Source organism: Pinus tabuliformis, chromosome 3_1 (genome assembly GCF_031772625.1).
Source record: "Pinus tabuliformis cultivar Carrire ecotype Pingquan chromosome 3_1, CPIR1, whole genome shotgun sequence".
Classification (NCBI taxonomy): domain Eukaryota; kingdom Viridiplantae; phylum Streptophyta; class Pinopsida; order Pinales; family Pinaceae; genus Pinus; species Pinus tabuliformis.
The window spans coordinates 723,873,458-723,885,075 of NC_142301.1; the positions used below are offsets into that span (position 1 = coordinate 723,873,458).

The 11,618-nt window shown below is 37.0% G+C and overlaps 1 protein-coding gene across 4 annotated transcripts; it reads right to left on the minus strand.

The window, feature by feature from the left end:
• Positions 1–946: 946 nt before the first annotated feature.
• LOC149189329 (uncharacterized) lies at positions 947–9,615 on the minus strand. Of its 4 annotated transcripts, none has more exons than XM_089413187.1 (3): positions 8,749–9,226; positions 7,849–7,916; positions 947–1,290 (listed from the first exon to the last, which is right to left on the minus strand). In XM_089413187.1, exons 1-3 carry the CDS (start codon positions 8,849–8,851, stop codon positions 1,000–1,002), a joined length of 462 nt encoding a protein of 153 aa, XP_089269313.1. In that variant the 5' UTR covers positions 8,852–9,226; the 3' UTR covers positions 947–999. The 4 variants fall into 4 exon arrangements, with proteins under 4 accessions (XP_089269313.1, XP_089269314.1, XP_089269315.1 ...); XM_089413188.1 differs by having other exon boundaries at positions 8,625–9,224; XM_089413189.1 differs by having other exon boundaries at positions 8,472–9,221.
• Positions 9,616–11,618: the final 2,003 nt, after the last annotated feature.

An 11,618-nucleotide genomic window follows, 5' to 3' on the forward strand; every position in this document is an offset into this window, starting at 1 on the left:
ACTATTACTAAAATCAATTCTGAAACAAATCTGCTAAGAGAAAAAACACTAATTTTCCCAAATAATTTGCATCCATTTATTCCATTTAATGGTCCTCCTTAATGAGCCCCAAATATGGCTCCCCTTTGTCGAAAATGCTGCCCTAGTATTCTCACTGAATGATCATGCTACAGGTTTACTCTTGATTGATGGAAATGTTGTACTTGCAATTTTCATATTCTTTCATTCATTTCTTCTGGTGACCTTTGCAGCTGAATATCGGTCTCAAAGCTAAGGGAAATTTGAAGAGTTTGTATTCATATATAGTTCAGATATGTTGCTGGATAATCCCAAATGGGGGAATCTGCTAATTAATATTGAGACATCATATATTACATGCACTTCCAATCACATAAATCCCTGCTTCTGATGACAAAGTATAGGGAATCTCTCAATCAGTGATAGTACTTGAATTTTTAGAGAGTCCTAATGACATGAATCCATGTTCTTTGCTGGACGGAGCCAACAACATCCTAAAACTATACCATGAAAGAGTTCCTCCTCCATTGGTTTCAATCTCCAACTGAAAACCCATTACCCTCCAAAAATTCCTACAACAGTTCAGTTAATGAACCAAGGACTTACATATGTGCAGGTATCTCAAGCGTCCTACATATAAAATTTTCCATGAAATAAATGAAAAATACAAGACTGAAGGAAAGACTTCCGTTCAGATTGCAACTAATGCGATGGAAAACAAGAATTTTCATTAAAACATTAGTTCTCAATTACAGTCTACTGTCTCGAATAACATATATTGTTGTCCATGGAAAATAACCAATTAGTTAAGCTATGACTACAGTTACAGCTCACGATGGAGACAAGCCAAACACTAATGCTTCAAACTTTCCCATGAATGGTAAAATAGAAGCATGAAATCAATTTTACCATTAAAGAGTACACAGAATCCAATATACAACCTTATCAAAACCCTTCTGCTTACAAGTGCCATCGCAAAACTTACACTGAATCAACAATTCGAGAGCCCCTTTGGGCTGAACCACTACTGCTGTCTTTCGACACATGATCTTGAAACTGATTACCAGTGGATGCATCTTGTGAAAGAGATAATTTGAGGTTGGCTAAATTTTTAATCCATGATGCCTGGAAAATGTTGCTACCTCCATTGGTAGACCTCACACCTTGGGCAGATTCCTGTGCATCAGTAGGATCTGATGTAGAAGTACCCCCAACAAGAAAGCGATATGCAGACTTGCTAGTAGACACAATGTCAGATTTGGCCTGCTTCAACTGCCCAAGAAAAAAGAAAACAAATTTGTCAAATAGCTTTCTTGAATTTAATTTAGAAAGAGAAACACTATACAAAATAGATAAATTTTAATAAATTAATAAGAATTAAAAATAAAAATAAGTAGAAACATCAAAACATTTTTTCTCCTGAAAGATTGGAAGTGAGTTATCATCCAATGAAAGCACTCACTTTGTACTCAGAAGGATGAATTTATTAAGAATTTGTGAGGCAGCTAAGGGAAATCCAGATAAGCCTGTAGGTGGAACCAAGCAACTACACAAGAGGCCACCACCTGGTGGGATTTGAAGGGTCAAGCCAGAGAGTTCTGCAACATGTATGGTTCTTGGTGGATCTCTTTGGCAATACTCTTCATCTAGAGACAAGTGTTTATGACATTTCAAGGATAAACAGAAGATTAGATGGAGATACTTAGCATGAGGGAAGCATCTCAAATTGAGAAACAGGATAGAAATTGCCTTCATGCATACACCCTTCATCAAGCGATATAAGAAATAGCAAGCCAGATGGCTGTGGGCACAGTGGGACCATCTTAACCAGTTGTGTTCAAGTAGACTGCAGTAGATTTCTCAGTTCGCAAAGGGACAATCCCATTTTTATGGGAAGCAGTTTCCAGCAGTTAATTTGTGTACACAGTTATACAACAGGGGTTCAAACTTGTTTTTGCAAATCATTACTGGCAGAGATTTTCATGTGGTGATTTAAGGAATATCAATTGTTTCTTTTGGTTCAGCAGACCCATCTTATAAGGCATAAATTTATATAGGTAAGGCCTTTTACCCGTAAACACAACAGTGAAAATATACAACTAATAGACAAAACGTTATTTGCTATCACAAACAATAACCAAATGAAGCTTAAGGAAAGGGGAGCCTTGTTGACAAAATTACCAAGATTTGTGACATGTAAGGTAGCTTTTAATGTAATGTTAAAATTATGCTATGTCTCGGTGCAGGTGCAGGTACAGTTATGGGTAGGGGGTACATCAATTTTCCTTTGTAAAGGAGATCAACAGGATGAGAATACGGTTGTACAGGGGTTATAGATCCAGCTATGAAAACATACAGTTTTCTTTCCACCCTTGACGGTGGGGATTATCCTACTTTAACATGCAAAACTAACAGAGAAATACATGCAAAAAAACTGCATTGTTTTGAGTTATGATTGTTACTCACCAAAAGTGTGTAACCCCTAGGTGAAATTTTTTCTCCTCATTTGACAGCCAGCATCCCCATGATGGTCAGCACACAACATTATGCTAGAGTTCTCCACCCATTGTTCTGGTCAGATCTCTCTTCCATCTGGCATTCTTATCGAAAGAAGGTGGGTCATCTCTCAACAAGTACCCTAACCATTCTTGCAACCATGTGCTTTCATTTAATGTTATGGGCATGTTAATATGGATCACAGGGAAAACTGGATTATTGACTGATCTCAATTGTATCATTGTCCCCGCAATTCACTTGGGAGGTTAGTCTTTTGACTCTAATCTAGTGGGACCTCCTTTGAGGCCTTAGGGGTTGGGGAAGGGCACTGCAACGGTGGCACTGATTGATATAGCATGTCCATCTCTCCTAGTTATCTATCTCCATTCTTTGGGATGGTAGTCATTGATCATTGAAATGGGCCCCTATATCCAAATCCTCGAGTCATGGCATGGAAACTTGGCCGTGGAGGTTGATGTAGCTGAAAGAGTGTTAAAAGCATATAAAGCCACATTGAAAGAAATGTAAAGTGCAAACGATGGCTGCGACATATTTAGCACATCGTCAAAAGCTTAGCATGAGCTCTATCCCCCCATTAGCTATGACCTAGTTCATCTCAAATAAAGAACACTTGAATGCCCAAACCTCGATGAGCAAGAAACTACTATGGTAGTATGGCATAAAGTGAGCTTGGGCTCCTAAGCTATGCACCAAATAAAGACAAATCATTGAAGTAAAAGGCACACTAGAGGGGAGAAAAAGCAAGCTGAGGAAAGAGGTAACTGATGCCACCATGATTGCTCCCTCCTTACATCATTAAACTCAGGGTGTTGGACCCCCATTAGCTAGTCTTATGACCATGGCACCTGACTTGAAGTCTCTCCCACTCCATGACCACCATTCTCATACACACCTATGGGTTGATGGGCTAACTTGGGACATGTCACTCCTCTTGGGAGCCGAAAGCACTTAATAGGGTTGACCTAATCATCCCTTACAAAAGTGAGGTAACCTATTTACAAATCCTAATCTAGTTAGACATCTGAAGGTGAGTTTTGTGTGAAGTATTTCTATGCTCCTAAAACTAGATATGGTTCACTAATATGCTTTAATGGTTTCATGTCCCTAATGAAGTTGATCCCACTTGATCTTCAGAGGTTTTGTTCTAGCGGTTTGACATTGCAATAGAGACCCCTTGAGGGATAGCTTCATTCTTCTTCAGCACCTTCTAGGAGGGTTCTTTGCTCTATTTTGAGAGCATACATAACCTTGTGACTCCAACGTTGCCCCTCCAAAGATGAGCATTGGGACTTAAGCAACTTCCATGTGATACTACATCTCTTGATGAGCCTCCAAATGATAAAACATTGGGCTAAAGCTTGGGTGTGGGTGTTGGACTACTTGATGATGTGCCTAGATGGACCTAGGACACCCCCAAGTTGGCTTTGACCCTATTTGATGGACAATAACTTGTTCTAAAGCCCATATGAGGGTGGTTATCATTGAGATGAATTGGGAGGGATAGCACATCCCTCTTTGATGCCAACACTTGCCCTTATAGGTGCCACACCATTCCCAAATGTGTGAAAAGGGTGACATAAGACCTCTCTTGCATGACATCATGGTGGAAGAGGCACCTTTTAGAGATGCACATATGCACTTTGGGGTTTTCTTGGATAGATGAACACTCTTAGACCCTTGCCTCAGTTCCTTGATGCCTTGTTGGAGACCACTTTTCTCCCACACATGTGAGTTATTTTTGGCATTTTGTTATGTTTTAAAGCTATTTCAAGGTCAATTACTCACCTTTGACCTACTTGAATGCTAAAGTAAACTTTTCAAGGGTTTTTCTTGTAAAACTAGTGTAATAAGGCTTGGTTACTGTCATATAAATAGGAGGGAAACCTTATTCACTTATTGATCATCATTCATCAACAAACTTCTCTCTCTTCAAAAGTGTGCACTAGCTCTTGTCTAGAATATTGGGATTGATTGAACAAATTCTTGTAGAATTTTTAAAGTTTATTGCTTATCTTATATATATATTGGATGGTATCTTGTGTAAATTGGGGTTTCATGTGCCATGGATAAAATTGTTATATTTATCTAGAAATCTTGAATATTTGTGTTATACGAAATTGTTTTTCTTGAATCCTTCAAGAGAACTCCAAGTTGTGCATCTCTTGAATTTAAAATCTTCCTATTAAGGAAGCCCATAGGGTGGTTTGTAAGAAGAGGCTTTAGCCCTCTCGCCCTCTCCATCAAAGTCGTCTACATCAAATTTGCCCTATATGTGACTCCATTTCCCATTTAGATCAAGATACTAGTCCAAATGGTGTTGATTAATCTCTCGATTTTAACTATTTCTCTCTCTTCCCTCGAATTCTAGATATCTAGGGTAAGGGTAGGATTTCTTTGAAATATTGATAAAATGTAATTTTACTCGATGTGTTATTATCCTTTAAATAGAAACTGCATTAAATAATTGATAAAAAGCAAATTTAGCATGTATTGGCATTGTAAAACCGTATTTCTAGGGCCGATATCATCATTGATTGTTGTTTTGTGTGTTTCAGCCATAAAATCTCCATTACAAACCCTAAACCTTGCATATCTAATTGATAGTCTCGATCCTTTATTGATCTATTGTCATAAGACTATTTCTTTTGGTTATTATAATTTGCTTAAGTGGTCTAGGAACAAAGTGCTTGTACTTGGTAAAGATTATATTAGCCTTCTTGGCTCTGTCAATAACCTATCCCAACCATTAGACCTCATCCATCAACTTGAACCCTTCTTATTGAATATCCTTTAGGTGAAATGTAATATGTACATGGAAGCCTCCCTTGGGATTCAAATACCACTAAATTGTCAGAGAAAGGTTGTTGAGGTGCCAATGGTGGCCGATCTCTTGTTCCCACTAGGTATGGATCCACCTAGTGAGGCTTTGCACTAGGCCTGCTAGATTTTGCAGTAACAATGATGATGTGTTTAATACCCACTATCATTCAATCCATTCTCAACAAGCTCTACTACTATCTAGTGTTCAGGAATTTTACAATTATTAGGTTCTGAATTGGCTTTGGTATGTAGGACACGCTTAATGACTACCAAAAACATTTTCTCTTCCAAATTAGGCTCCAAACAACAACTTCCCACCCATCCCTTCCTCAAAATTGACATACACAACCAAGTGACTATAAATAACTACATTTTATAAGAACATGTTGACACAATGAGATTGCAGGAGAAATAAAATTTAGAAGACTATTGGTGTTCTTATGGTTTTCACCTCATGGGAGCATGTTGGAGGCCAACACTATGTGTGTCTACTACATATTTGGAAGTGTGTTTGACATTTGAGGACTTTGGGGGAAGAACACATTGTTTGTCTTTTGACGGGTCTAAGACATGTTTGGAAGTGTGTTTGACCTTTGAGGACTTTGGGGAAGAACACGTTGTTCAAGGCATGTTCCACATATTTAGAGATATTTCAGCTGTGAGGTCTTTTGGGGTAAAGATAAATGGTTCGAGGCATGTTACACATATCTGGAAGCATATTTCACCATTAGAATGGTTAATATGGTCCCTTTGGCACACTTCAGAAGCAATATTGCACTCATCTAATGGAATGTTCCACATTCAAGGCAAAACCGAGGGACTTTATGTCATATGAAAATGAGATATGGCTAGGTGAACATTTTCAAACCCATGGCAAAATGACCACTAGAGGGAATGCCCTCCTTGGGACAACTCAAAATCCATTTTAAAATTATTTTATGGAGGGTGCGGACTTCTCTTGTGGAGAAAGATCATCTAGGTCTTTATTAAATAAGATTTAATGCAAAGGCTAAGGAAAAGAAGGGGAAGTATTAGTTTATTATTTCATATATCTTAACCTAGTCACTCTAAGGTTTTAAGATTCTAGGAGAAGAAAGAAACCAGGTATACTTGGTTGTTGTTGCTGTAAGTTTGAAAATTTTGGGGCTGTCATCTTCTTTTATTCTTCCATACCTGGGATATTTGAAAGGTCATAATTACACTTTCTATCATATCTTTGGGCAAGAGGATTGATGTGTTACTGACATATAGGCTACTTCTTGTCTAAAAGAGGGTTTGAAGAGTGGTCTTAGCAGCTCTCTTCAATCTTTTCTTGTAAAACCTGTTTTGTGATGTACTAAGGAACTATTCATGCAATAAATATGATTGTTTCTTCACTCAGATTTCTTATTTGAGAGAAATATGATTGTAACTGTCTTTGTACTTCTTATGTATGTTTCACTCCACTGTTATTAATATGCCAGATGTGTTATGACATAATATCTGCTGCTAGAGGGTTTATCATGTCCTTAATGTGTTTTGAAACACCACTGATTTCCTAGACTCCACAACCCTAAGACAATGCACTGATCTTCCCAGAATCCACCATATTAACTTCTGAATACCCAAAAAAAGCATTACCTTCCATAAATCTGTTTTGTACATCTATGCTTGAAGAGCAGATTTATGGTCTTATTCTGGGGTTTCCCCCTTTGGTTAGAAAAGCACCAACCGAAAGAGTGGAGGAAAACCACTGACATTGTCTTTTACTCACAATTGTAATTGGATTTGGATCATTTTTTAAGTGCAAGTTGAAATGTCAACAAATTGGCATAGTTGTCATCCATAGTTCTGAGGACATAATGATTCAGTTATACTACATATTATAAGTTATAACTTTCTTGGAAAAATTTTCACATCTCAATCTTGACCATGAGGATGTCATGATGAAATGCCTATACTTACTTTGGAAAGTCATGCAGATGGATGGTTCAAATAATGTAATCTGAGAAAAATATCTTCATTCGCAGATTTAATCAAAGAATTTGGCATGTATTGGGGGTGGCCCGATTGAAGATCTTGATAAAGCATCTCATATAGAAGATCCTAACATTAACAGGTGTGTTAAGATTTTCATGATGTTGATGTACTCACTTTTGTTCAAAAAGAAGCATTTTGTGATGTTGATGTACACTTGCATGAGGAGGGCGTGCCAGAAGCCATCATCATTTTAAAAGAAACGAGGGGTTTGGTGAGTTATTGTGGATTTCCCTTCCAAATTTGTGAACACAATGATGGAATTTTTGAAGATTTGAAGAGGATAGATCCTGTAGAGAAGCCCTTGGGGAATAAAGATGTTTCAGGTGTTTCTAACTCCTTGAATGATGAGCATGACATTGGCTCTCTTACCTTAATTGAGACATTGATGACATATGTTATTTGAATTGATTATTCCAAAAGAAAGCTTATTAACTAGAATTCGCATCCAATCAAGAAAATAGATACAATTCTTACCCGCACTGCAGTATTTTCAGCAACATCAACAGCAGCATCACCAGCATTTGCAAAACGATTAACCCAACCTGTACATGTCCATAAGAAATTAGACAGTGCTCAATGCAACTTAAATCAATATATTTAAATATTTTAGATGCATAGAAGGTAACACTACTATATTTTCATGGATAAGCCTAGCTGTGACATAAGAATTCAAGTGCTACTAGGATGAATATCGAGGATAATTCCATATGTGAAAGGTAACAGTCTTCTAATTCGAGGAATAAGTCTAGTTGGGAATACAAATTTCCAGATGCTACTAGGGCAAATATCCTGGCATATTCCATATGTAAAAAGTAACAGTCTTCTATTTCAAGGAATAAGTCTAGTTGGGAAGATAAGTTTCCAGATGCATAAAATTCTGTTTCTGACCTTGAACAAAATCATATAACAGCTTTGCACCATCCAGAGTAACATTTCAATAGGGAAATACAATGTAAGGCCCATATTTGTAAAAGCTTAACAGCATGATCAAAACAAAAATAATAAACATTCCTATGGTTAGCTCCAGCTAACAATATTTAAACATGGGGCAATGAGCAGGGTGAGCCGTGTGTTGATGAAGAAACAGTCAATCATACCTTTGTAAAATGTCTTGCCCATCAAATATTAAGCAGAAGAAATAAATGGGAAAAAGACTCCCGGTTAGACTGTTACAAAAACTGGTTTAATGGCACATCTGAAACATATCATAAAGCTGTGCCAAGTTTTGTATTTTGGGGTTTGTGGCTTACCAGAAATAACGTGATATACCAAGGGAAAAAGGTATATCGTTGGTAGGTCACTAGATAAGATTCTCATATAGAGGATTCAGGAAACTAGCAAAGATCAAATTTCAAAGAACCAGAAATAAATTACTCGATGGCTTGGTGTTTCCTGGACTCTCGATGGCTTGGTGTTTTCTGGACTCTAGGTATGTGTGTTGCAGGAGGGATGCTTTTCTTAGAAGAAAAGATTCCATTATCCTGATATATGCGGTTGGGCAAGGAACAAACAATCAAGCTGAATTTTATGCGGTAGCTGCTCATGAAATGTGCTGCAGATAAATAATGTCAAAATAGAGATGCTTGAAGATTCCAAGCTTCTAAAGAACTGGGCAAACAGAAAGTGCCAGATTGAGAATTTGACTCTTAATCCCATCATGAACAGGGTATTGAAGGTAAAAAGAAAATTTTCAGAAATAACTCTCACATATATGTTGAGAATTTAATGTTCAAGCTAATCATTTTTATAAACATGAATTATCCTTGCAGGAAGGAACTCTCTCAGAAAAAGAGTATTAGAAAATGAGCTAGATCATTGAATAAGTGAAAGCCTGGATAGGGTCGAGCCACAACTGATCTCAAAGTTAGATACTCACAGTGACTGCTTTACACAAAAAGTGAACATTAGCATACTCTAAAGTCATAAAATTATTACATAATAAGCCATACATCCTAACACCATGCTGCATTGCATCTATACTAGATCTATTCTTGTCTTCAAAGTGCAGGCTTATTAAAATGCATAGAATGTAATCGCCATTGTCGGCATCCAATGGATCTGCAATAGTGGCTACATTCAACACGTACGGTTTGTCTTCCAGTTTTCCCTTTAGAACATCATTAGTTTGAAATCTACATTTCCACTTTGTGTGACTCAATTTCTTGCAATAGTAGCATTCCATCTTCCCCTTGTCATTAGTTGATCTGCTATGATTGTTTCTCGACTATAATGTCATCTCAGTTTGAGAATCACCTTTAGCCTCTCCAACAATGTTTCTCTTTTCTTTAGCTAAGAGTACTAAAATCATGTCTTTAAAAGTTTGACAAAACATGTTAGTGATCCCTCAATCATCTCTAGTCTATGCCTTCACACTCGCACAGACTTCATGACTTTCAAACTGTTATGGATATAATTTATATAAAAATGTACACAATAATAAACATAAATAATGTTTAATTAACTAGTAGTTAATAATGAAATGGCATGTCTCTAATGACATGATCGTACGTGAAAAGATACCTCCCTAGGGTATATAAGCAAGCCCTCACTTTCATTTGTACCATCATTCCTATTCATACATTTTAATATATATTCTTGTATCTTCAATGGAGATCTTCATATTCCAAGTCTTCTGAAGTATTCAACTTTTGAGTATACGAACTTTGTTTGCTACATTGGTATCAGACCCAGGTTCGATCCTCTAGCTACTCAACCGTTGCATAGAGCCAATCTGATCCGACATTTGGCCATCAACTTTCCGCCAACTTTGTTGTTGTTGTGATCAAAGTGTTTCACTATATTGTTTCTAGAGATTCTCCATTTTACCGTAGGCCGCTGGCCATTTAAAAAATATAAGATTAATATAGATTATATTTTAGATAAAAAAATTTATTAAAAAGAGTCAAGATAAAAAGAAAAATTAAAAGATAAAAAAAATAAAAAAAGAAATTAGAAAAAAGAGTAAAAAAAAAATGAGAAACATAAAATATATAAAAAAGGACAAATAAAAACAAAGTCTTTATATATTAAAAAATAATAATAAAAATCCTAAAATAAAAAATAAAAAAAAGTTTGCGACAGTCCAAGCCACCGCCACTCAAGCCACAGGCCATCTCCCCGTCAACTGCTCTGACAACACAATCCTAGTTGTCGTTTGCAATTGCAGTGTAAGAAGATGCCTTAAGCCCACCTCTGTTGCATCTGCCTTGGTCTTATTGCATTTGTTGTTGTAGTCACATATTGTAACAATGGTCACTCCAGTGACCAAATCCAGCCGCCACCGTCGACCACTCCTAGTAACAGAGTTGTCGCATGTGCAGCAACTATACGCCGTCGTCATTCGTATGGTTAACAACATCACTATTCCATACACATACCGATCTACACGAAAATTCTTTAATGGATCTTCGGTAAGGAACTTCGTCCACCTTGACATCATTCTGACCAACTCGAGATTGTGTATCATGCGCTAGGTTGTTTTTCATTGTTAAAGTCAAGCAGGACTAGTCTTTACCCCGAAGCACAAATAACAAGCGCCACACCACCACCAATCACCATAATCGGCCACCACGCAGATGCTACCACAGATTGGCCACCTGTTCCACCGCAGCCACAGATCCCCCGTCCATTGCCTTCCACCTCTATTACAAAAACCAGTGTGCCACACCAATCCATACTGACGTGACCGTACATTTCATATTTAATTTACTGTCACCAAATTAAATTTAATGACAAGGTTATCTCATTTAACTATGGTACAATCCTCGTTTCAAAGCACAAATTACTAAGTACAATTAATTAAAAGGTCTCTCGATCTTAAAAAAAAGTTATATTCAAATGTTTAAAATATATGTGTATATATTGAAGTTGTAAAAAAAGGGGGAAAGGGTAATCTAAATTACAAGGAATTAAAGGTGCACAAGCAGATACATATTATAAAGGGGAATTATCAAAATAAATAAATAAAGTCAAGAAAAGTGAAGTATTGTTTGACGTAAAAATATCGACATGCAAAATGGAATCTATTAATGACAAAAAAGAATGGATTCCAATTTGGAAATAAAGGAAAGAAGACGACAGATAGTGCTAGATAGAAGGAGGCGACGGGTACCCACGCACCTGTGTCTTCACCGAACAAGAAGCACAGCTAGGGTTTCATTGTTTGCAGTGAATTCACATGACCCACTCATTTGTGTTGTCATCCTCACTGTTACGGTTGGATTCTTTTCAATTTCATTGTCACC